The following is a 25,509-nucleotide window of genomic DNA, read 5'->3' on the forward strand; positions in this document are numbered from 1 at the left end:
GACAGTGACAGTATCTTCATATAAGTAAATATTTGAACAGGAAGGAGAAGTAGGTAGAAGAGGGTTTGGAACTTGTTTGAAATGCAGCAGTAGCTGTAACGAGAGAAAAATCTGGAGAGGAAGTGGGGTGTTTGGGGAAGGGGGCTACATTTCCTTATGCTGTCTGAGGTGAGAAGGGACAGCCTGACATCTGGATAGAATTATCTAGGAGGTTGGTGGTGTTCTCTGTTCTCTAACTGAATGCTTCAGGAACTCTGTGCTCAGGAGTTTTTGTTGTTTTATAAGACTCAGGATCTGCCCTAACTAGGGGCTTATCCATACCAGTGCTCTGATGCTGGCTAATATCCCATCTCAGACTCGGGAGTGTGAACTCTAGAAGCAACGGTTGCTTGCTTCAGAAAGATCAAATTCACATTGCAGTTAAACTGAAATTACTAATTGGTAAAAGATAAGACAGGCAGTTGTGGTGTCCCATGCCTGTAGGGTATGCTGAAGAGGTGAAGGCAGACAGATCTGGGAGTTTGGGGGCAGTCTGCTCTACTTACGAGGTCCAGGCCAGACAGGGCTGCATAGTAAGATTCTTTTTTTTTTTTTTTTTTAAGATGACTTCAGTGTTTCCTCTTGGGACTCCTGAAGGTTAGGGCTCCCATCAGTGGCACCTCAGTGATGGCTGCAGCTAGAAGGCAGCCATCACTGAGATGGCTTCTGGGTTGCAGAAAGGATGGGCTTCGGTCACTACAGTAGGTGCAGAGCAGGTGGCCTGCTCCATCAGCAGCCCAGGCCATGCTCCTGGTCAGAGCTCTGCCTAGGCCTACCAGGACCCTTACACCTGGGGAGATGCCTGGGTTCTCCTGCTTCTGCTGTGACCTTGTCTGCTTTAGGCCAGTCCTGTCCTCCTTGTGCCTAATCAGAAGGGAATGTCTAGACCTTGGGAAGGAAGGCACTAAAACTCTTGAGTTTTAAATCTCTTGCAGCACCTGAAACAGAATTTTGTAATACACTTTCCCAGCCAGATTATAATTGTGTGGCTTTTTGTATAGGTGACATTAATTACCAGGAATTTGCTAAAAGACTCTGGGGTGACATCTACTTCAATCCTAAGACGTAAGTAGCATGTGGGGCGTTTCTCTTGTGGACTGATGATGTTTTCTCAGTAACGATACTTGAGTTTCTGGGGCTAAAACTGACTTTTATCTTATGCATGAACCACTATGCTCTGCAACCCTGAATGTTTGGCATCTTGGGCTGTAGGGAGAGGCTGTTTGCCCCAGGTCTTCCAGGTCAGGTCAGGCATGCTGGACAGCCACACCAAGAGTGCTCTTGGGAATCCATTTGGAAACTGTGATCACTTGAGTCCTCTTCTTGGCTTCTACTTCGTCTTGGAATTTAAGCAGTGTACCCTTGGGATAATCCACATTCTCCCCCCTTGGTCACTCACAATGCTTCCTTTTCTCTTCAGGAGAAAGTTCACCAAAAAGGCTCCAAGCAGCAGCTCCCAGAGGAGCTTCGTAGAGTTCATCTTGGAGCCACTCTATAAGATCCTGGCCCAGGTGAGTGTGGGCCGCCTGCTTCACACCTGCTCAGTTATCGCTTGCTTGTGTTTATTTAGTGTTTGTGTGGGGCATGAGCATGTGTGTAGGCCAGAGGTTGATGTCTGTGTCTTCCTCTTCAGCATTTGACCCACTTTTTTTGAGGCACGGTCATACACTAAGTCTGGAGCTCACCACTTGACTAAATTGCTTGGCCAGTGAACTCTGGCCCATCTCCATCTCTCAGTGCTGGGATAGGCCGTGTCTACAAGCATACCCAGCTTGTTATGTGGGTATTGGTCCCTGCTCAGGGCCTCATGCCTTCACAGCATGCTCTAAGCCATCTCCCCACTCCCATCATCAATTGTTTATTAAAAACCTTTTGACCCAGGAGTCACACACCTTTAATCCCAGTACTGGGGAGGCAGAGGCAGGCAGATCTAAATTCAAGGCCAACCCTATTTACATAGGAAGTTCTAGGACAGCCCAGGCTTGTAGAGTCTCAAAAATTGCAAAACCTTTTGGAGGGTTGAAGAGACAACTTAGTGGTTAAGTTCACTTGTTGCTCTTGTAAGGAACCTGAGGTCACTTTGCAGTACCTCACAATTATGTGTGGCTACAGCCACACATTTGTAATCTGCCTGGGACAGTGTAGCTCAAAATTCTGTGAGCACCTGTTGGGCAGCTCACAAGCACCTGTAATTCCAGTTCCTGGGTATATGGTGCCCTCTTCTGGTCTCCTTGGGCATCTGCATGCATATGGTACACACACCCACCACACTCGATGCATTTGTACATACACATAAAATTAAATTAAAATTTTAAAAAGTTTTGGAGGCTGGACATAATAGCTCAGTGTGGTAGAGTACTTGTCTATCATACCCAGGGCCTGGGAGCATAAGCCTGTAATCTCAGTACTTTCAGTACTTAGGAACTAGAGACATGAAGATCAGACTTCAGTGCATATCCTTAACTACCTAGTGAGTTAGAGGCTAGCCTTGACGACTTGAGACCTTGCCTCAAAAATCAAAGGATCTGGGGGGTTGGTTGAGCGGTTAAGAATACTTACTGCTCTTACAGAGGACCTGAGTTCAGTTAAGACCACACCAGGAGGGTCATAGCTGCTCATACTTTAGTTCCAGAGGATCTGATGCTCTCCTCTGGTCTCTGTAGGCACCTGCATGCATGAGGTGTGCACAGAAATTCTCAGTCACACACAATGCACAGAAATAAAAGTAGCCTTCTGTAATGTTTGAGCCAAGTGTGATAGCAGATTCCTGTGATTCTAGCACTTAGGAGAGTGGTTCAGACAGATGAAGATTTCAAGGCTAGACTAGGCCACACGAGACTGTCTCCAAAAACAGTGAAGTAAATTTGTTGTTTGTTTGTTTGTTTTGGAGACAGGGTCTCATTATATAGCCATGTCTGGCTTGAAACTCATGGGAGGGGCTGGAGAGGCGGCTCAGTGGTTAAGAGCACTGACTGCTTTTCCCGAGGTCCTGAGTTCAAATCCCAGCACCCACATGGTGGCTCACAACCATCTGTAATGGGATCCCATGCCGTCTTCTGGTGTGTCTGACAACAGCCACAGCAACAGTGTACTCAGATACATAAAATAGAAATAAATCTTTAACAAAGGAAAGAAAGAAGAGAAAGAAGAGAAAGAAAGAAAGAAACAAACAAACTAACTAACTAACTAACTCACAGGAATTCACCTGTCTCTGCTTCCTGAGTGCTAAAAATAAAGGCGTGTGTCATTATACCCAGCTAAGGAAGATGTTTATCATACTGTTATCTATAACTGCATAGAAAGAAAAGTCTAGAAATATGTTAAGTGTTTATATCATTGAAAACCTGTCTAAGTTAATCATGATGTATCTCATACAATGAAGTTATTTTGCAGTCACTAAAAGAATGCCTAATGCTGGGTGCTGTGGTGCACACCTGTAGCCAGCCCTAAACTGCTAGGGAGGCTGCAACTGAAGGAAGATGACCAACTCACACAGCAGGGAGAAGACCTGTCTCAAACAACGGTTGTGCTGTATCTGTCTGTCAGAATGGTTGTAACAGCTTCATAGTGACCATCTCAGAGCACATGTGATGTTTGTGAGGTTAACAGGGTAGTAAGGATGTAGTTGCCTGGTCATGGAGCCTGTAGACTCTGGTGTCAAGATGCTGGAGCGAGAGGCTCAGAAGGCAAAGGCTAGCCTGTGCTATAGTTAGTTCAGAGATAGCCTGGGCAACTTAGTTGTTCAGCCCTGTCTCAAAACAAAAAGTTGAAACAGGGCTGGAAATAAGTTAAATGTTCATCCCATTGAAGCCCTGGTTGAGTGAATCGTGGTGTATCTCCATGAAGCATTTGCCTCGCGTGTGACTATCCCTAGGGTCAGTCTGCAGTGCACACAAGAAAGAAGGTGGGAGGGAGGGAGGGAAGAAAGAGGGGGAGTTCGGAAGGCTGTGGTTAAGCTTTTGCGATGCTTCAAGTAGAGTATAGCACTGTGTTTACATGAATTCATGCTAAAACACCAAGCTGTGGCGGTGAAAGTGTCCTGCAGGAGCGTTCATGCAGATCTTCCTTCCAAGCAGGACTAGAATATGCAGGCTGTTCAGTCAGTGCTGTGTGCAGTGGATACACACATACGGATGGTCACATGCACACACCGTGTGTGGCCGTTGCATCCCACAAAAGAAGAGAACATAGCAGCAGAACAAAATAATGACTAGAATTTATCAGTGATAGAAAACACTTAGTATCTCATGTCAGACTGGAATGGATTAATAAAAGAAATTTATAGAATCTGCCACTGTAGAGAGACCTTAAGTCTGCAGAGGATGATTTAGCCTAGCTCTGTACTGACAGGTGGCCTTTTTTGGTTCCTTCCAGTGTAATAAATGAGCCTCCAAATCTGGGCAGTGTTTAGGTAGGATGGCTCAGACGCCAGGGGGCAGCACTGACAGTGTGTGGAGACCTGACCAGGTCAAGGCTAGGTAGCATAGACTCACTCCTCCAAATCAGACTGTTGTTGCCCAGAGCCCTCCCCCTTGGAGGCTCCTTGTAAGACTTGTCTTGGGCCCCCTTCACTCATGTGGAATACTTCTCTAGGGCTGTCACTACATAGTTGACCGGGTGCCTTCTATGTGCACAGGTGGTGGGTGATGTGGACACCAGCCTGCCAAGGACCCTGGACGAACTTGGCATCCACCTCACCAAGGAAGAGCTAAAGCTGAACATCCGCCCCCTGCTCAGGCTGGTCTGCAAAAAGTTCTTTGGCGAGTTCACAGGTAATAAAGTCGTTCAAGGCCCGTGACGTTACTGTCCTTGGCTGGCAGGGTGGCTCACAGCTGCAGTGCTGCAGCTTGGCAGGTAGGTGAGGATCATAGGACACTCTGGGCACATGATACCTCACCGTGAAAAGCAAAGGTGGTGGCCCTGTGTGCCCTCCCTCTTCCCGCGGGGCAGCAGAGTCGTGGTCGTATTCATACCAACAGCAGGGTTTCCCAGCTGTTCTCTTTAATTGCTCCTTGTGTTGGGAAAAAGGAATTCAGTTTCCCCTGAAGGTGAAGCAGATGGTGGCAGGCCTTGGGCTTTGGTACATTTACTGGGGTCAGGCAGGAAGATGTCTAGGGATATGTGCTAGTTGGGAAGATGCAGGTGAGGACTCAGGAGATGTTTGGTTTTCTTCATCACTGACAACACCTGATAGCAACAGTTTATTTCAGCTTGTGCTTTGAGAGGGTACAGTTCATCATGGAGAGAAAGACATGGTGGGATTCACTATGGTGACAGTGGACAACTGGCTCCTGACATCTTCACAAACCAGGAAACAGCCTGAGCTACATATAGAGCCAGGCTGTGACACAAAACCTGTTTCCCAGCCACCTACTTCCTCCTGCAAGGCCCACCTCCTAAAGGTTCTGCAGCCTCCTCAAACTGTACCTCCTGGGGGGGCACGTGTTCATGAGCCTATGGGGAAATGTCATATTTGGTCAACCCCCTTTCCCAAACTTTGGTGACATCAGTCTAACTCCAAAAGTGTGTTTTCTCCTCATAGGAAATAGATTTCCCTAGAAGTGTTAGCTTCTGGGGTGAGTCCATGCGTTCCTTCTACCCACTTACCTACGAAGAACGTGTACCATGGTATAGTAATGGCTTCCTCTTCTTCCTCTGTAGGCTTTGTGGACATGTGTGTGCAGCACATTCCATCTCCAAAGGTGGGCGCCAAACCCAAGATCGAGCATACCTACACTGGCGGCGTGGACTCTGACCTTGGCGAGGCCATGAGCGACTGTGACCCAGATGTAAGGGAGCATGCCCCCAGTGCTGCTCTGCATCCGCAGGGACGTGCTGACTCCATGATGCAAGCATATTGCTCTTTTGCTGTCCTTGCTTGTCCCTCCCTGTAGCAGAGTCAGTCCTGCTGTCCAAGCTTGGTCGTGGCTGTCCGAGTCTGTGACCTAAGGATGTTAATGAGGGGGTGGCTGTGATGAAAATGAGACAGGTTAAGGAAGGGGTAGGGCGTGGTGCCTGGAAGAGAGCAGAGAAAGGGCAGCTGTCTCTTCACATGGATGTTTAAAAACATCAGTCTGGGCACAAGGTCTAGTACGCAGTGTGTGTCACTGGAAGGATTTATACTTCGCATGCTTGAGCTCAGCATTCAGTTCCAGGGACCAAAAGAAAAGGTACGCAGGCACCCCAGCTGTTGCCTAGGCAGTCTGACTTCTCTCCTTAAGCACTGAGGTCCATGCTCATGGGGAAGTTAGTCTTGTCAGTGCTAGTTCGTGATCCTAAACCTTCTCTCCCCCAGAAAAAAAAAAAAAGGTTTTGGTTGGTTGTATGTGTGTCTGTGTGTTACATATATTTATTTTTGCGACTGTCTGTCTGTCTGTCTAAGTGTTGTGACGTGCATGTGGAAGCCAAAGACAACCTTATTGTTTCTTTGCTTCCACAGTATGAGTGTCAGGGATCAAACTCAGATTGTCAGGCTTGGCCACAAGCCTCTTGATCTGCTGAGACCTGGACCCCTTTTTGTGTTTTATGGTGTAGATTTCCACTCTGCCTTAAGCTGGCGTTCCATGCTCAGGAGTCCTCCTTCTTCAGACCCCCTTAAGCCAGCCTGTCCCACCACGTCTGCCTTACTTGTGTCATTTTTATTTTTGTTGTCTTCTGTTGTCTCTTCACAGAGGGAGGGAAGGTAACGCATGGTTTGGAATTTTTCCAGGAATCACATCTTCCTTAGTCGGCCTTTGTCCTCAGCTCACGTCATTGCTGTCGGGGGAAGTGGTGTTACCTTCTCGGTGTAGGTGGTTAAAGCTGTTTCCTGTCCCCTCTGCCAGGGTCCCCTGATGTGCCACACGACGAAGATGTACAGCACAGATGATGGAGTCCAGTTTCACGCCTTCGGCCGGGTGCTAAGCGGCACCATCCACGCGGGGCAGCCTGTGAAGGTGCTGGGGGAGAACTACACCTTGGAAGACGAGGAAGATTCCCAGATCTGCACCGTGGGCCGCCTTTGGATCTCCGTTGCCAGGTACTGGACTGCTGACCAGGACCTAAAGGTCACATGTAGCTTCTGTCCTGGAAGTGTCCCAAGGTGTTAGGAGGGGTCCTCGGACACAGCCTCCTGATGGTACAGTGCAGAGTCAGATGGCTCCTCCTGGCAGACCTGCTGACACCTAGTTCTGAAGGTGGCCAGGGCTGAAAGGTAACTCAGTTGGAATGTCACTTCTGAGCCTTGGGCACCTGTGCTGAAGCCTTTTTAGGACGACTTTTCTTTTGCTTCTTTTCTTCTTTTTAATGTGCTTGAGTATTTTGCATGCATGTTTGCCTGTGCACGCTTGCATGCTTGGTGCCCAGCGAGACTACAAGAGGGCTTTGGATCCCCTGGAACAGGAACTACAGATAGTTCTGAACCTCCATGTAGGTGCTGGGAATCCAACTCTGGTCCTCTGCAAGAGCAGCCAGTGCTCTTAACTTCTGGGCCACCGTCTCTCCTCTTCCCCATTTTCAGCTCTTCTGTGCCCCTTCACTTGTTGCTTCAGGTTTCTTCCCTAAAGTGGCTGTTTCCAGACCTCCGATGCCTGGTCCTTGACTAAGGTTGTGCTGAGCCCCTGACGCATCCCGACTCTGCTGAGTCAGACTTGGGCCTCTGGGCCGTTTTTCCTCTCTGGTAATGAGCAGAACCGTGCGGCTGCTGGGCCTCAGTGACGCCCTTCCTCCTCCAAAGCCACCCTTTGCTCTAGAAGGCTGGAGACGGCGAGGAGCTCAGAAATTAGAGTGTCTGTTTTAGTGTCCCCTTACATTAGAGAAACCTTAGGCAACGGATACTTTTTATTTTTATGTTTTGTGATACAGGGTCTCTCTGTATAGCCTTGTCTATCCTGGAACTCACTCTGTAGACCACATTGCACTTCCATTGCACTCGCCCTGGGTGTGCGCGTGTGATTGTTGGTCTCCTGCTTGGACGGCTCTGTGTATTCACCTCTGCTCCTGGCTCAGGGCCCAGCATGTAGCACATGCTTGGTATGTTGTTAGCGAGTGAATCTCTGACTCGGTTCTTGCTTATTTATTGTCTACTACTCTAGGTACCACATTGAGGTGAATCGTGTTCCTGCTGGCAACTGGGTTCTGATTGAAGGTGTTGACCAGCCGATCGTGAAGACAGCAACCATTACTGAGCCCCGAGGCAATGAGGAGGTAGGTTTTTGAAGGGGCACACTGAGCTAGAGAGGCACAAGGAGCCACAGGCATGTGAGCAATCAAGCTTGGAAATTAGAAAGGTCCTGCTGCAGAGCCATCGCTGCCGCTTGGCTCGGCCCTAGTATTGTCCTCATCCCGTGAGCTCTCCTCAGATGCCAGGAGTTAGGAAGACTGCCTCTCGTTCTCACCCAGTGCTCTGCCAAAATGCCTGAAGCAAATGGTCCTTTAAATTGGGCTCCTATGTACCATGGGTTCTTGGTTGGAGAGTCAAGATTTCAGTTTTTCCCTTAGGCCTGTGCCTTCTTGCCTTAGGCCCTCCCTCACTCCTCTGTTCTTTGGATCTCAGGCTCAGATTTTCCGGCCCTTGAAATTCAATACCACATCTGTTATCAAGATTGCCGTGGAGCCGGTTAACCCCTCAGAGCTGCCCAAAATGCTTGATGGCCTGCGCAAGGTCAACAAGAGCTATCCATCTCTCACCACCAAGGTATGGTCAAGGCTGCAGAGCTGCCAAGCCCCACTCTCCCCGGCTGACTGCTCTGTGCTGTCTGTCATTCCGGGCCATTCAAGAGGTGTTCTTCCTCTGTCATTTCCCACCGCCTGGCTCATAAACAGGTCCGTCCCCCCCCCCCCCCCCCGCCTGTTAGCGTTTGAGGGCAGGCAGACTGGAGTGTGCACCTTTGTTTCCTCAGACGACTTTACATAGCCATATTCTTCAGTGGGCACACAGTTTGAATCGGTTCTCCAGAGAAATGAGAACCAGGCATGGTGGTAGGCACCTGTGATCTGGGAGACTGAGTCAGGGTGATCCAGAGCTCAGGGTCAACAGCCTCAGCTCCATAGGGAGTCGGAGGCCACCGTGGGCTGCGAGTGGGGCCGGAGAGATGGCTCGGCAGGTAAGAGCACTGGCTCTTCTTCCAGAAGACTCTGGTTCGATTCCCAGCACCCAGGGGGCTGTTCATCACCATCTATAACTACAGTTCCAGGGGATCGGAACTGCTCTCTTGTGGCTCCACAGGTGCCAGGCATGCATGTGGTGCACAGACATAAATGTAGGCAAAGCACCCGTACACATAAAATAGTAGAAAAGAAGACAAGCAGGGCTGGAGAGAGAGGGCTCGTCGGTTAAGAACACTAACTGCTCTTCCAGAGGTCCTGAGTTCAATTCCCAGCAAGCACATGGTGGCTCACAACCATCTGTAATGGAATCTGATGCCCTCTCCTGGTGTGTCTGAAGAGAGCAACACTGTACTCATATAAATAAAATAAATAAATCTTTAAAAAGAAAAAGGAAATAGTAGAATTCAAAAGAGGAATACATAAGAGTTCTGGTTAGAGAGACTTGGGCCTAGAGTTTGGCCTCTACTGCTCTTTGGATTAGTGGGAAAAAAGAAAAGAAGCAAAAGTGGCTGGGCATTATATACTCTCTTGAGCCTGCCACCAAACTCTTTCTGAGTAGCGGGAAGGGAGAGTTAAAGGGGGTAGCTTGTGCGTGGATGTAAGGATAGGGTTGGCCAAGGTAGGAATCCAGTCAGTGATGCTGTGCTAAATGGCCATGTCGTCTCGGGGACCTACTACTGGTTAGGGCAGTATGGTCCTCTTACTGCCTTATACTGTTCTTAAACTGGGGACAGACTACTATTGTGCAGTATTGGTTGGCCTAGCATTAGCTCTGTCAATCAAGTTGACCTCAAGCTCAGGGTGAGTCTTCTGCCACCTGAATGCTCAATTACAAGCTGTCTTAGGTAGGCTTTCTTTTGCTGTAATAAAATACCACGATCAAAAAGCAAGTTGGGAGGAAAGGGTTTATTTAGCTTACACCTCCACATTGCTGTTCACCGCTGAAGGAAGTCAGGACAGGAACTCAAACAGTACAGGAACCTAGAGGCAGGAGCAGATGCAGAGGCCACGGAGTGGTGCTGCTTACTGACTTGATCCTCATGCTCAGCCTTCCTTACAGAACCCAGGGTTGGTACCACACAATGGGTGGGACCCTCCCCCACTGATCATTAATTGAGAAAATACCTTACATCTGCACCTCATGAGGCATTTCCTTAACTGATACTCCTTTCTCTGTGATGACTCTAGCTGGTATCACATTGGCACACAAAACCAGCCAGTGGACAGGCATACCACCACACTAAGCTTTTTGGGGGCTGTGGGGTGAGGTGTGGGATGTAGATCGTACCGAAGATTGAACCCAGGTCTCAGTCACGCCGAGGAAGTGCTTAAGCACTGAACCAGCCCTTACCCCACTGCCTGAGATAGTCACTGCTTCTGATAATGAGCTTTGGAACCTTCATCTCTGGTGCCTTGAGTTTTGTTTATATCTGCTGTGACCAGGACACAGCAGTGAGAGCTGACTGCTGGGCTGCTATATTTCAGGTGGAAGAGTCTGGCGAGCATGTGATCCTGGGCACTGGGGAGCTCTACCTGGATTGCGTGATGCACGACCTTCGGAAGATGTACTCAGAGATCGACATCAAGGTGCCCCTTCCCTTAGCCTGGCTGTCAGCTTCAGGGGGATGTCCTGAGTGGGCAAACCCTTAGCCCCTTGGATGGCCACTAGAGACCCTTCTGTGGAAAGTGCTTTCAGTTGTTCTTCATCGGGGAAGGTTCTAGAGACAGATTACCTGACTCACTGAGTCATTTTCAGTGTCATTTAAAGTCAAGGCTCCCAAGCCACAGTTATTCTTGTCCTTACATTAGGAGAAAAACTATTCTGTCTCTGCTGATTGTCTCAGAGTAGGTGGTGTCATGGAGAGTGGGAGCTGGCTCTCAGACTTACCACCAAGTCTTGACCTAGCACCATGCATGACTTGACATTGTCTGCACGCCCCTGCATTACAGGGCAGCTGTACTTCTGGGGCTGGAGCCTGAGAGTGGACAGATGCAGTTCTCCAGCACTGTTCCTGTCATCCTCTGAGGGGTGGTCAGTGAGCGGCAGGTGGCAGGAGCTTTCTTGGAAGACCATAATTAAAGCCCTAGATTTAGAGCCTAGTTTGTGCCCCCACTTCCTCCTGACGCTACTCCCGGACTCTTTGGTGGTGATGTGGACAGTTCTTTGGCCTACTGCTGTAGAACTGCATAGGATGCTCTGGCAGAGAGAGAACAGGGATGCGTCAGAATTCCCTCAGTAGAACTTTGTCCTTCCAACAAAACTGATGTTTACCTCAATTGTTTTTCATTGCCTAGGTGGCTGACCCAGTTGTGACGTTTTGTGAGACAGTGGTAGAAACATCCTCCCTCAAATGCTTTGCTGAGACACCCAATAAGAAGTAAGCAGGAGGTGGAGGCTCCAGAGAGCAGTAGGGAACAAATACAGTGATGTGTGTTGGGGAAATGCCAGGAAGAAATCCATTGCTTTGTATGCTTTTTCATTTTTTTTTTTTCTTGTAACAGTCTTGTACCGCAACTCAGTCTGCCCTGGAACTCATTATGTCTGTCTCAAAAAGGGGGAGAGGGGCGCAGCGTGTGTGGGAAGGAAGATACCCAACATCAGCCTGTACACACATGACCTATAAACATGCTCGAGCACGCACTCAAACATATTCACACACTCAAAGGAAGAAGCTGGGTGTGGTGGCACACACCTGTAATCAATCCCATTACCTGGGAGGTAGAGGCAGGAGGATCAGGAGTTCTAGGCCAGCCTCAGTCCCATAACAAGTTTGAGTGCCTATTAGATTCTTTTCTTAAAAAAAAGTCAGACATGGTGGTGAAAAGTCAGACACACCCTCAATCTCAGCACTTAAGAAGCATCCAGGTAGATTTCTATGTTATGAGTTCCAGGGTCAGGGCTACATAGTGAGCTTCTGTCTTAAACAACAACAACGAAAACAGAAACAAAAATCAGGCATGGTGGCTCAAGCCTATAGTCCCAGCACTTGGGAGGCAAGACAGGAGGAATGCTACTAGTTCAGGGCCAGCTCCATCTGCATAGCAAGCTCTAAGCCATCTGGGGCTACTCACATCACCCTGTCTTGGGGGAAAAAGAAAGAAAATGATAGAGGCTGGGAACGTGTACCTGGGCACCTGGGACTGACAGCCTCCTTCTCTCCCACACTAACTCCAAGCCTGCCCCAGCCAAATTTTTCCAGCCACATGTTGGTTTACCCTTCCAGTCCATAGTAGCCAATACTCTTGTCTGGCTTCTTGGGGCACTCCACACATGTGGTACACTTACATACATGCAAGTGAAATAACTCATACGTATTTGAAAACAAAACAAAACAGAAATGAAAGAAGACAAGGCACCCTTTGCTGACCTTGCTCCAAGATTCCATTTCTCTTGCTGTCTCAGCAGTCTGTGCTGTTGGCCCTACTCATCCTATGACCCTCTCACTGCCCCTGTCCTTTCTGACCAGGAACAAGATCACCATGATTGCCGAGCCCCTTGAGAAGGGCCTTGCTGAGGACATAGAGAATGAAGTGGTCCAGATCACCTGGAACAGGTTGGAACAGGGTTCACATTATGGCGTCTTTGCCTGGTCTCCTGACACCATCCCTCTTCCGCTGTTGTCCTGACTATGGTGTGGGTAGAGTGGGTCACTGTCTTACAGAAAGGCAGGATCTGTGGCCCCAGGAGTCTCCTTCTCTTTCCTCCAGAAAGAAGCTGGGAGAGTTTTTCCAAACAAAGTACGACTGGGATCTGCTGGCTGCCCGTTCCATCTGGGCCTTCGGACCTGATGCTACAGGCCCCAACATCCTAGTAGATGATACGCTGCCCTCAGAGGTAAACCAATAGGGTGCCTGTGGCAAGGTGTTATCCCTAAGTGAAGAACCTGTAGTGCCCTCTTCCCTATTGAAAGATGGCTTCGCACAGCCGTACTTTCTCCTCCTAACACTGCCTGCTGCTGCCAGTAGCCTGCTAAGAAGACCTAATGTTTCTTTGCAGGTAGACAAGGCCCTTCTCGGCTCAGTGAAGGACAGCATTGTTCAAGGTTTCCAGTGGGGGACCAGGGAAGGACCCCTCTGCGATGAATGTGAGTCCATCTTCAACCCGCAGCTCCATTCCCCAGGACCCTGTACCTAGCCACGGGAGGCAGTGACACAGGGAAGGGCTTCACATCTTTCAGACACAGCAGGAAAAGAGTACACTGGGCCAGCCTCCTTCCCGCCCAACCTCCCCCCCCACGCCCCCCTCCTTCCCCATCTCCAAAATGAAGGCATCTCTAGATTGACCTGGATCCTAATTGCTGGGTAGAGCCCATCTTTGGGCATGTTGAAGACAGATAACATGAGGGTGATCAGGTTGGAGTGGTTTATTGATGCAGTATAATCTCTGTGGGACCAAATACAATTTCTTTTCTTGTTTTTTTTTGGTTTTTTTGTTTTTGTTTTTTGTTTGTTTGTTTTTTTGAGACAGGGTTTCTCTGTATAGCCCTGGCTGTCCTGGAACTCACTCTGTAAACCAGGCTGGCCTCGAACTCAGAAATCCGCCTGCCTTTGCCTCCCAAGTGCTGGGATTAAAGGCGTGGGCCACCACGCCTGGTCTCCAAGTACAATTTCTAGAGCACAGTCTATGTCCAGAAAAAAGTTATTCAGAACCAGCACATAAGCTTGTAAGAATGTTCCACATGTCACAGTGTGGCCTGAATCAAATGCTAAGTAATGTTTAACTGCTGACCTATGTGCTGCTGGGCTTGCTGATCTGCATGTGAGCTGTCTGTATCATATCTTTGTATGGCTGCAATATGGCCTCAGTGTAGCAAATTACCCTGCTGCTCCACCGTGCGCCTTCCATCTCCTTTTCAGTGATTCGGAATGTCAAGTTTAAGATCCTGGATGCTGTGGTTGCCCAGGAACCCCTCCATCGGGGTGGAGGTCAGATCATCCCCACAGCCAGGAGGGTAGTGTACTCTGCCTTCCTCATGGTAAGTGGAGTGGTAGGGGCTGTCCTGGTTCCCTGAGCAGGAAATTATATGGAGGACGAGGCAGAGGCCACAGAAGGATCCAGAGGTCTGGAGAACCTTTATGTTCTCGCTCTTCAGCCATCCCCAAGCTTAGCCCTCTCTTGCTCTGTTGCAGGCCACTCCCCGTCTGATGGAGCCTTACTACTTTGTAGAGGTCCAGGCTCCTGCAGATTGTGTGTCTGCTGTTTACACAGTCCTGGCCAGACGCAGGTGAGCAGCCTGTTGGTGGGGAGGGTACTGGGGAGGCAGCCCCAACCATTGCTCTTCCCACCTTTCCACTTGAGAAGCCTGCTGATCTCATTCCCACAGGAGGTAAAGAGCTGAGGCACTCCTACCTTCACCACAGGCAGTGGCTACAGTTTCAGTTTCTTCTTGCTGCTCCTGCCTCCCCACCCCCCAGTGTCTGGGAGAAGTGTGGAAGTGAGGCAGTGATGGGGTTGTCATTGGGTCCCATCTCTTCAGTATCCCCACTCTTGCCTCCTCCCACAGGTGGTTGCTCCTGTGGCTTCTGCTAAGAGCCCCAAGCCCATTCCCTCTGTAGAGCATGTTCCATTAAATCTTACTTGATGATGGCTGGGCCAGAATACACAAAGAAGGACAGGAGAGAGATTGCCCCCTGCCTTTGGGTCAATATGCAACTCTGGCCTTGGCTTTTGTCTTTCTCAGGGGTCATGTGACTCAGGATGCACCCATACCAGGCTCCCCTCTCTATACCATCAAAGCGTTCATCCCGGCCATCGACTCATTCGGCTTTGAGACTGATCTCCGCACTCACACCCAGGGACAGGCCTTTTCCCTGTCTGTCTTCCACCATTGGCAGGTGAGGAAACCCGACCACCCTGGCCTCCCACTTTGGTAGACGGTCCTTTCAGCCAGTTCCCCTCTGTCCAGGATGCTCTACAATCCTGGAGAAAGTTCTTGCTCCTGGCTCTGAGTCCTCCAGGAAGCTGCCTCATCTACTTGAAACCTCTTTGCCTTCCAGATTGTCCCAGGCGATCCTCTGGACAAGAGCATTGTCATTCGCCCACTGGAGCCACAGCCAGCTCCTCACCTGGCTCGGGAGTTCATGATCAAAACCCGTCGTAGGAAGGTGTGTGTTCTTTTAACCATTGCCGTCTCTCAACCCCCAAGATTCCATGGGAGTTGTGTGTCTTCTTCCTCTTGGAGGAAAGCTCAGTCTCTGCACACCTCAGCTAAGCAGACCTGGGGTCCAAAGGGAGCAGAGGAGCTGTAGCAGTGCCCTAAAGGCACAAGTCCTCAGGCAGCCTTTACTGCCTCCCCCAAAGTACAGGCTCTGGATGGCCCTGGGCTTACCCTCCTGTCTGACTCCACTCCACAGGGCCTGAGTGAAGATGTGAGCATCAGCAAGTTCTTCGATGATCCTATGTTGCTGGAGCTCGCCAAACAGGATGTTGTGCTCAATTATCCCATGTGAGTGAAGGGGCTTGCAGCTCTAGACTCAAGCCGAGACCTGGTGACTGGGCCCTCGTGCTCTGAGCATCTGGAAACTGCTATGGGGCCGTCTGAACACCCCAGAAACCTCCATCCCAGTGAGGAAGGGGCATCTGGCCTGGTTTCTTCTGTGGCCTTGGCCTGGCCCCATTCCCAAGGAACAGAGGAGAGCTTGGGCCCAGAGAAGAAGAATGAGGACAAGATGAAGTGTTTAACCCTAAGGGGCCTGTCTTCAGGACTTACATGGAATTTTATTTTTTACAAGTTCCACTTTAGCCACAGTTTGTAAATGAACAGGACATTCTGACCTCTGCCTTGGTTTGCTGCTTTCATTCACCCCACCCCCACCCTGTCTGATCAGAGCCCTTATATTCTGGGTATGTGATTTCCCATGAGGCATTACTGCCTCTGCTCCCAGCTGCAGCTGCCTTCCTAGCTGGGTCCCTAGGGGAGCAGCCCTTGGTGGAAGGAATGCCTGTGTCTGATTCAATGTTCCCGTGAGTCTCAAGGCCCTTTCCCTGCCCCTGCCTTCCCCTTCCCATTCCAGGCTGCTTGTGGCTGAAGTGGTATAGGAGTTTGGGACCCTGGGAGCTGAGGTCTGTCCTGCTAGGAGACAGACAGTTGCACCCAGAGTCTCTCTCCCTTGAGTTGGGGCCAGAACCCTTTGGTTCCCACCCCATTGTCCTGGGTCCTCCCTCAAGCCACCATTTCCCTGTCCCGCTCAGTAGTAAGGCACTTCACTTTCCTCAGCATAGCTTTATTAGGAACATACAGACAGCCGGGGGACTGGGCCATCCTGCCACCTCTGGAGTCCTACTTCTCGGCATCCTCTGACACCCTCTTGATGTAATCTCTGTACATTGTATACATGGCACCTGCATGAAGAACGAAAAGCGCCCCTTGGCATCTGATCCTTCAGGGGTCCCAGGACTCTTCCCCTGCCTTGCTCTGGAGGCCCAGCCTCCCTGCTCTTCTTTCTGCCCCAGGTCCCAACAGTTGCTCCAAACAGCCAGTCACACAGCTGGCTGGGGGAGCAGCTCTGACGGTCATGAGCCCTTTGCTGTCTGCACACAAAGTGTCCTGCTGAGTGGAATAGTCAGAGGTAGTTAAGCATGAGGACACTGAGGCCCAGGGAAAGGGACTAGCCCAGTCATAGCTCACAAGTAACTGCTGCTGCTTCCGGGTTCTCATCTCTGGGAAAATTCACGAAGCAGGTTGTCTTCATACTGTCCCATGGCCCAGCAACAGTGACCAATGAGGAACCATGAGAAAGGCCTCTGCTTAGGGGCTCCTTAAGGAGGTGACGTGACTACTTCCTAGTGTGTGAAGCAGGGACCTGAGCCATGGGCCAGTTAACTGAGGACACTCCACCTTGTCCTTCCTCTCCCTCTGCCTCCACCATGCTGCTTACCAAGCATGATGGCCCCCACGGCACACGCCTGTGCCGCCACTCTGGTGTGAATCAGATGGATGGACAGCTTGGTGGAACCCCGAGCCTTCAGCCGGTAAATCCTGTATGCTGCTATCACCAGGCAGCCTGCTACACCTGTGGGCAGAGAATGGGATCACTGGGTCCAAGTCCAAGGTCCCTTGGCTCCCCTCGGGGCAGTGCAGGTTGGGCGCCAGGCACTGAGTAGATTCTTTGATTCAGCTGTGATCCTCATGATGACCCTTCCCCATATGCTGGTAGTTCGTTGTCATGACTACACTGCCGCCACCTCCACTCACTCCTGGCTTCTACCTTTTTGTATACATTTTCATATTCTAGAGCCTGGAAGGAAAACTGAGGCAATCCCAGATTGCAATAATGACCCCCTATCCGGAGGCTGCTGTTAGCCCCTTGTTGCCCGATGCCACCACCACCCATCCAGACTCTTTCATTGCACTGTACATCTGTTCCTTGTGTAGTGGGTGGACCGCTTGAGTTTTCTGACCAGCAGCTCATTCTTTAAAAGGAACAAGAGACATGAAGTCCCAGAGAGGAGGCCTCCACCCCAACCCTGTTCTTCCCCTACTCACCTATAGGCACCAGTGGAGACTCCCTGGTCTTCCTTAGGAACTTCTTGGACAGGTTGTCCTCACCCTCGGGTGGCACCCACCAGCCCTTGTTAGCAGACATGATCCTGGATCCAGATGGTAACAGCTGTGTGCCTAGGCTTTAGCTCACCTCTAGAAGAGGATAGCCCACAATAAGGACTCTGATTCTTAGTCTTCAGGTCCTGACCATGTCCAGCACAACCTGCACTTGAAAAGATACCCCTCTGGGTGTTCTCTTGCAAGGGTTTGGGCTGCTCGAAGCTACCGTCCTCGTGTCCGTAACATCTGCCTCTCCTCTGGTTCATCTGACTTTACTGTTTCGCTTGCTTCCTGCTCTCAGTTTGCATCCCAATGGGTGTGATCCTCTGGCCAAGAAAAACAGCTGGAAAAACCCAGAGTAGACTGGAACAGTCTTTGAATCTTGGGGCCCTCTTGGTCATGGATCTGTTGATAGTTGCTCCTAAGGGAGCTACAGAGCAAGATCTGGCTCTGGGGATCCAGAGCTGTTCCAGATGCAACACTGGTTAACCAGACCACTAGAGCAGTTGTAAATGGCAAGACATTGATATATTTTGCACCTAAGACTAAAGGAACAAATTCTGGTCCTCAAACTGCTTGCCAACCTCTGCCTCCTTCCTGACCTCCTTGCAAACCCCTAAAAATGTCTCTTCTGATCATAGCTACAGTCCCAGTCCTCAGAGGAGGGTACAGTAGGAAGCCCTCTGAGGCCAATCCCAGAATAAAGACTGCCTGAGCCAGCTCCTCCTGACGGCCCCTGAGCCTTCAGCATGCCCGAGCTTACCGTACTCGATAGATGGCTAGAAAGTGGAGAATGAGCAGCCAGACCAAGGCTCAGCATCCGCTGCTTTGAATCAGTAAAAAGCCAATGCCAGAGTTGTCACTATGGGGTCAGGGAAGCAGTGTCTTTGAAGTTATGACAGCGGGAAGGAGAGAGAACGGCATCAGTCTTAAATGCATGTGTGTGTGACACGCACACACACACACACACAGAGCTCCAGAGGTAGCAACGTAAGGTTAGACCTGATAGAGGAGAGACCTTAACTGCTGTAAGCCTGTTGGTGCACATGTGAACACTGCTGTGGAGGACTAGAGAAGCAAAGATGGGCCGGGCGTGGTGGCGCACGCCTTTAATCCCAGCACTCGGGAGGCAGAGGCAGGTGGATTTCTGAGTTCGAGGCCAGCCTGGTCTACAGAGTGAGTTCCAGGACAGCCAGGGCTACACAGAGAAACCCTGTCTCGAAGAAAAAAGAAAAAAAAGCAAAGATGGATGGGACTCCTGGGTCCTCCCCACATTAAATTCTTATGAGCGATGTGGAGTCTGAGATGCTTCAGTTGTAGGGCTTTCTGGTCTTAGTCTTGATCCCCTTCGGAACTGTACCTGGAACCTCAGCTACTTAGGAAGCTGAGATGAGAGGGTTGCAAATTTAAAGGTAGCCTGGCTAGAGTGAGTTCAAGACTAGCCTGGACAATTTATGAGACTGTCTCAAAAAAATAGGTGTGTTGGTAACACCTTAATGCCAGATCTCAGGAAGCAGAAGCAAGTGAGTTCCATGCCAGCCAGGGCAACATACCCTCTGTCTCAAAAAACAATAAACCCAGATGGTGGTAGTGCATGCTTTTAATCCCAACACTCAGAGGTAGAGGCAGGTGGATTGCTGAGTTCGAGGCCAGCCTGATCTACAGAGAGAGTTCCAGGATAGTAAAGGCTACACAGAGAAAGAAGTTGAAAAGAGGTGAGGAAGGCTTAGGGTGCAAGCTCAGTGCTAACGTGCTTAGCCCGTGGGCAGCCCTAGGATCAGCCCCAGTTGGAAGGAGTTGGGAGAATCAAAGGATCTTTTTGTTGTTTTTGTCTAAGACAGGGTCTCAATGTACAGCCTTGACTGGTCTGAACTCATTGTGTAGACCAGGTTGGCCTATAACTCACAGCGATCTACTTGCCTCTGCCTCCCAAAGGCTGCCTTACCACACCCAGCCGGGGGCGGGGACTTTTCTCAGTGGTTTGCAACAACTGGAATACTGCTCACTCTGGCTTCCTGACAGACACAAGTGTGAATCTGCCTAGACCAGGTATTTTATCAGCCAGAGAAGAAGGTTCTGTGCTTCTGAGAGAGCAAATTACTTGTCCAAAGATGCACAGCTAATAATAAGTAGTGCTGTCATGATCTGTCCCATGTCTGGCTGCCTCCAGGGGACTGACTGATCAGAAACCCTTTATTGAGACTGAAGCATGAGACCGATGGTCCATCCTGGCATCCCTGACTAGAAGAAGCTGCAGCTGTTGCTTAGCCCACGGGGACAGATCAGGATGCACTGAGAAGGGCCCCTTCCTCCCAGGCCTTAGTCCCTTCCGTACATCACTTAGCCTCTCTGCGCATGCATATGTGCGCGTGTGTCCCCAGAGGGGCATTTTTGGCACTGGAAAGATGTCCAGCAGCTGATGTCCCTCTTTTCTCTCCCTGACGCTCACTCACTGCTCAATGAAGAGGCTCAAGGTCACACCAAATCCCCAGGGCCTGCACATATCCCCAGTGTCCATGAGAACTCTCCTCTCAGATGTTCACACACACGCATATGCACACGCACACACACACCCTCCTGTGTTGCCTCTTCAGAGCCCCGGCCTGGCCTGAGTTCTCAAGAGATGCAGGGTGTAGGCTACAGGAAGGGACATGGAAATACTGGGTGAGGTTAAGACAGGGATCATGATCAAATTCAAATCGTAAGTAAAATAGAGCAGGGACAAAGGGCTGGAGCCAGGGCTCAGCAGTTGAAAAAACTTGTTCTTGCAGAAAATCCTGGTTGGAGACCCAGCTCCCACATAGTAGCCCATAACTCCCTGTAACTCCAGTTCCAGAGGACCCTATGCCGCCTTCTGGCCTCCACAGATACAAGACACATATGTGGTTCACATGCATGCGAGCCCATCACATACACATACCTAGAAATAAGTTATTCGGCTGGAGAGTGGCCAAGATTGTGTACTGCTGCAACAGAGGACCTGAGTTTGGTCCCCAGCACCCATGTCTGGTAGTTGAAGACTGCTTGGAACTCTAACTCTCTGGTGGCACTGGGCATATGCCCCCTCATGTGTGCGTGTGCAGGCATACACATGGAACTAAAAAACAGTATTTTTGAGATAGTCTCACTATGGCTCCCTGCTGGCCTGGAACTTAATATGTAGACTATACCACACCCTGCTGAAATGTAAAACTTAAACTTAAAAACTATTGTGTAAATATATGATGTATATGTGGGCATGTAAATGCCATGGAGCATGTAGTGATGGTTAGAGAGTTGGTTCTTTCAGACTCTTGCGTGGGTTCTGGGATCAAATGGTCAGGCTCGGCGGCAAGTGGTTTTACTCGCTGAGTCACTGAGTCCTATCTTGAAAGGAGTGTTTGGTTTTTGAGACAGGGTCTTCCTGCATAGCCCTGGCTGACCAGGACATCATTATGTACATCAGGTTGGCCTTGAGCCCAGAGATCTCTCTCTGTCCTCTGTGGGCTGGGATTAAAGGGGGTACCACAGAGCCAGTCAATGAAGGCTAGTTCAGAGTTCAGCTCCACTTGTACCTGGGAAACCTGACATGAACCTCTGTCCTTCGCATGCACACACCCAAGCACATGCCTGTGTGCAGCAGCATGTGTGCACCACACACGGTCCAACACACCCACAGGCACACTCAGAAGTGCTGCTCTCTTTGAGTACCGAACTGTTGAAACAACAGACTCCAAAGAAGTGAGGTTTCTCAGGAATGCCATGGAGGAGGATGAGAAAGTCCCAGCTCAGGTCCCAGCCAGAGGAGGAACTCGCCCGCCTGCTAGGAAGTTTTTCCAGTTCCAACACCATATGACCACCTTCCAGGACAGTATTGAAACAAGAACTGGTGAATGTCATGCCAGGACTTTACCAGGACTGCTTAAAACTGATGCAGAGGGGCTGGTGAGATGGCTCAGTGGGTAAGAGCACCCGACTGCTCTTCCGAAGGTCCAGAGTTCTAATCCCAGCAACCACATGGTGGCTCACAACCATCCGTAACGAGATCTGGCGCCCTCTTCTGGAGTGTCTGAAGACAGCTACAGTGTACTTACATGTAATAAATTAAAAAAAAAAAAAAAAAAAAAAAAAAACTGATGCAGAGGGGTTGGAGAGATGGCTCAGTGGGTACGAGCACCCGACTGCTCTTCCGAAGGTCCGGAGTTCAAATCCCAGCAACCACATGGTGGCTCACAACCATCCGTAACGAGATCTGACTCCCTCTGGAGTGTCTGAAGACAGCTACAGTGTACTTACATACATATAAATAAATAAATCTTTAAAAAAAAACTGATGCAGAATTCTTACCCTCACTTCAGTGCAGCAAGAGAGCTGTAGGGGTCACTGGACCCCTTTATACTCTCTTTTCTCAGGGTAAACACATTGAGTAAATTTCCTTTCTCATTTTTTTCTCCTAACCTTTTTTGGATTCTTTGTGAATTTCACATCATGCACCGGATCCCACTCATCTTCTGTCCCTTCATATCCTACCCTCTGCCCTTGCAGCCTCCCCCTAAAAGAAAACACAAAATAAAAATAGAGACAGATGAATATGTAGCTGTGGAAGCTGCAGTGTGCCCCAGTCTGCCCTTTTTGTCCAAACATGTTTATGTGCAAATGCTCATTGCAATGAGTCAATGGTCTGCTTGCAGGTCAAATGCTGGATCCTCACCAGCATTCTTGGATATCATACATTTGCCCTGTGTCATAGAAATCGATCCTGCAGCTTAGCTTGTTAGGGTGTCAGGAGCCCAGACTTGTCACCTTAAAAACTCTGGGACAGAGATTATTACTGTTCCCATTTCACAGATGAAAAAACTGAGGCTCTGAGCTGGGTGTGATGGTATACACCTTTAGTCCCAGCATTTTTGGAGATTCGAGGCAGGCAGATATCTGGGGTTCAATGCCAACCTAATCTACAGACCAAGTTCTAGGACAGCCAGGGCTACACAGAGAAGAAGCCCTGTCTCAAAAAAAAAGAAAGAAGGAAAAAGAAAAACTGAGACTCTTATTAAATGACTTTGGCAAAGTTAGAGCACACAACTGAGAAAAACAAGCAAACTCCTAAATTGATTTGATTCCTCAAATCACATTTTAACTGCTCAGGACTATACTACAGAATACACTACGGGGCGGGGGGGGGGGGGGGTGAGGTTGAACAAAGTTGCTTTTTCTCCTCAAAACCACGTGAGGAGGGCTTTGGGGACCACTGTTGAACAGTGTTCCTCTCGACTTCAAGACACTGGGTTTAGTCCCCAGCACTAAAAAGGGGAAGCTGGGTAGAGAAACCCTGAGGAGGTACAGCAAAAGCAACAAGTTCCCATGGCATCCTGGTTTAGTAAACAGATAAGATAAAAATGATGACAGCATCGTTTTTGTTACTATGCCAAGTGTTTAATAACTGTTTCCATGTAAGCACGTCTATGTTAGTAATTTGCTTACCGAATCTTCTCTTTCTTCCAAATCAGGCCACATTAATAAACTCTGGCTACAAGGGGCCTAAATTAAATATATACATGATAAACTTAATGTACCGGCCAGTGCTGGATGCAGCCCCTTACACTGCATCGATCACTCTAAATATTTTCTTATACCACTTGATCTCTGCGCCTCTGCCCTCCTCCTGTAGAAACAGCCTCCATGCAAAGGCTACAATCCCCAGGGCACTGCCTGCTCCCCTTCCTCCCCAGTAAACAAGTAGCAGGAAATGGGTCCCAGACTAAAAAGTCCCAGACAACAGATAGGAAGGCTGGCCCCATCTGTGAGATCCCAGTTCAGCATACTATACTCTTCCTCCTCCTGTCCCACCCAGATTGTTGGGGTATCTCTCCCCTAACTGGAAACTTCATGGATATTGTCCCCATTGTTGAAGTGGAACAGGTTGGGGGAAGGGGACAAGGTCTTGAAGGGCTCGGCACATAATTGAAAGCACAGCTATGTTATATATAGCCCAGGATAGCTGAACAGCCAGGTGGCTTCTTCCTGGAGCTATTGAGAGCCGTGAGTGAGGGAAGATGGAGTAAACTAGATGAGGAGCACAGGGAACGGGAAAGAACAGAGTGGAAGGACTGGGGGTTGGGGGTCGTCCCGGGAGGAAAGAAAAACCATTTAGGTCATAGAGAAGTACCTGGGATCTGAGAGGCCAAAGGCAGAGAAAAGACTCAGAGAGTGTCGGCACACCATACTCGGGAGGCAGAAGCAGGAGGATCTCTGTGAGTTCAGGGCCAACCTGGTCTACAGAGCAAGTTCTAGGTCAGCCCAGGGCAACAGAGTGAGACCCTGATTGAAGAACGAAAGAAAAAGGGAAAGGAAGGAAGAAAGGGAGGGAGGGAGGGAAGAAGGAAGGAAGGAAAGAAGGAAAAAAGGAAAAAAGGAAAAGGGGGGGGGGCTGGAGAGATGGCTCAGCAGTTAAGAGCACTGACTGTTCTTCCAGAGGTCCTGAGTTCAATTCCCAGCAACCACAGAGTGGCTCACAACCATCTATAACAAGATGGTGAGTCTGAGGTATATTGGTGCAGGTTATCCTGGACCTGGGAAGCTGTAAAACCCTATTTCCTGTTAGAAAGAGGACGAGGTTCTAAGGACCTTGCAATGTCTGTCCAAGGACATTCCCAAGAGCCACAGGCATGGAGCCAGGAAAGTGCCTTTGCTATGTTCCAGAGGAGACTCTTCACATATTTCAAACAGATTTTAAGGGGACATCAGTAGAGCTGGCCGCATATATGCCTATAGTCCTAACTCAGGAACTGAGATGGAGGGAACGAGGACATCCTAGTGAGATGCAGGTGTGGATAATGGTGACTGGGAAGTTGAATCAGGCTGAGGTGATGCTACTGGTACAAAATCCCCTTTGTGAATGAACACTTCTGCCCTGTCGGACATACTGGCAGAGACTTCTGTCTCAGAAAATGGGTGCATCAGAAATTAAAATCCTCCTGTGCTTTTGAATTCTCTTATCACCTAGCTCCCTCTAAAATATTCTGTATGCGTGATGATACCTAAAATCTTCAAAACCTTGAAAGTTTAAGCACCTTTTTCCCCCATTTTTCCCCTAAGATGTTTCTTTCTAATGAGTTGACCATTAGGTTTACAAACTTACAAAATGGCTAACAGACCATAGAAAAACATTTCTTTAGGCTCCTGTTGGAAACCAACAGCTTCAGTAAACTGCTGCTGGCCTCGATTCAGGGCCATAAACGTGGTACCTTACATAGTTTATTAAATCCTTTATATTCCTCTCGCAGGTATGAATCACAACTGTTTAAAAAAAAAAGTCCAACAAATGGGTTGGAGAGGTGGCTTAGTGATTAAGAGCATTGTAACTTTAATTTATTTTTCAATCCTTATCTTTAATGATGGTTCTTAAACACTTTAACTTTCCTTGTAGTCCATCACTCACCAGAGATAGTGGGAAAGAAAGGATACTGGGAAGTGGACCTGTTTAGAAAGGTTCTTTGGAGCAACCCCGCCATCTGTGTTGTATGGAAATTGGCAGCAGCAGCTCGATCCACTTCAGACACCTAATGGATACAGCAGCAGGCTAGTGTGGTAGAGTCGGGATAGCAAACCCGAATCAGCTGCAGTGGCACTAACTAGCAGAGACAGCCAGGCCTCAGCCTTGATTCAAGTCAGCAGGAGGAACCAGAAGGGACACCAGAAGTTCTCGGCTGTGCCTCTCTCAGGGAAGCAAAGATCAGCAAAGATGTGAGATCTAGATGTGAAATCTGTAAGTAAGCCTAGCTCAGCCTCCGCCACGGTCCATCGAGTACTTTTATACTCCCTCCAAACATTTTCGTGTCCTCCATGGATCCTGCCTCGGCAC

At 49.3% G+C, this 25,509-nt stretch overlaps 2 protein-coding genes and 1 non-coding gene across 3 annotated transcripts in view; 1 reads left to right on the forward strand and 2 right to left on the reverse strand.

The window, feature by feature from the left end:
• The window catches only part of Eftud2 (elongation factor Tu GTP binding domain containing 2), a 40,721-nt gene extending 24,815 nt beyond the window's left edge, over positions 1-15,906 (forward strand). Inside the window, exons 12-28 of the mRNA XM_021175569.3 lie at positions 1,041-1,104; positions 1,460-1,550; positions 4,676-4,811; positions 5,701-5,828; positions 6,864-7,057; positions 8,112-8,223; positions 8,573-8,713; positions 10,612-10,713; positions 11,422-11,504; positions 12,594-12,680; positions 12,835-12,961; positions 13,124-13,211; positions 13,984-14,102; positions 14,257-14,351; positions 14,808-14,961; positions 15,124-15,231; positions 15,481-15,906. Of these exons, the coding sequence (XP_021031228.1) occupies positions 1,041-1,104; positions 1,460-1,550; positions 4,676-4,811; positions 5,701-5,828; positions 6,864-7,057; positions 8,112-8,223; positions 8,573-8,713; positions 10,612-10,713; positions 11,422-11,504; positions 12,594-12,680; positions 12,835-12,961; positions 13,124-13,211; positions 13,984-14,102; positions 14,257-14,351; positions 14,808-14,961; positions 15,124-15,231; positions 15,481-15,576 (1,925 nt within the window). The 3' untranslated portion in view covers positions 15,577-15,906. The remainder of the gene's footprint in view (positions 1-1,040; positions 1,105-1,459; positions 1,551-4,675; positions 4,812-5,700; positions 5,829-6,863; positions 7,058-8,111; positions 8,224-8,572; positions 8,714-10,611; positions 10,714-11,421; positions 11,505-12,593; positions 12,681-12,834; positions 12,962-13,123; positions 13,212-13,983; positions 14,103-14,256; positions 14,352-14,807; positions 14,962-15,123; positions 15,232-15,480) is intronic.
• A 376-nt stretch (positions 15,907-16,282) lies between these two features.
• Positions 16,283-18,644, reverse strand: Higd1b (HIG1 hypoxia inducible domain family member 1B). The gene is made up of 4 exons (XM_029484103.2): positions 18,433-18,644; positions 17,613-17,762; positions 17,005-17,139; positions 16,283-16,468 (listed from the first exon to the last, which is right to left on the reverse strand). Exons 2-4 carry the CDS (start codon positions 17,710-17,712, stop codon positions 16,407-16,409), a joined length of 297 nt encoding a protein of 98 aa, XP_029339963.1. The 5' UTR covers positions 17,713-17,762; positions 18,433-18,644; the 3' UTR covers positions 16,283-16,406.
• Positions 18,645-24,741: 6,097 nt separating this feature from the next.
• LOC115032660 (small nucleolar RNA SNORA2/SNORA34 family) lies at positions 24,742-24,881 on the reverse strand. Its single transcript, XR_003838291.1, has one exon. It is a non-coding gene; the product is annotated as a small nucleolar RNA SNORA2/SNORA34 family (small nucleolar RNA).
• Positions 24,882-25,509: the final 628 nt, after the last annotated feature.

This window comes from Mus caroli, unplaced genomic scaffold (genome assembly GCF_978045245.1).
Source record: "Mus caroli unplaced genomic scaffold, Mus_caroli_1 scaffold_13, whole genome shotgun sequence".
In the NCBI taxonomy this organism is placed as follows: Eukaryota; Metazoa; Chordata; class Mammalia; order Rodentia; family Muridae; genus Mus; species Mus caroli.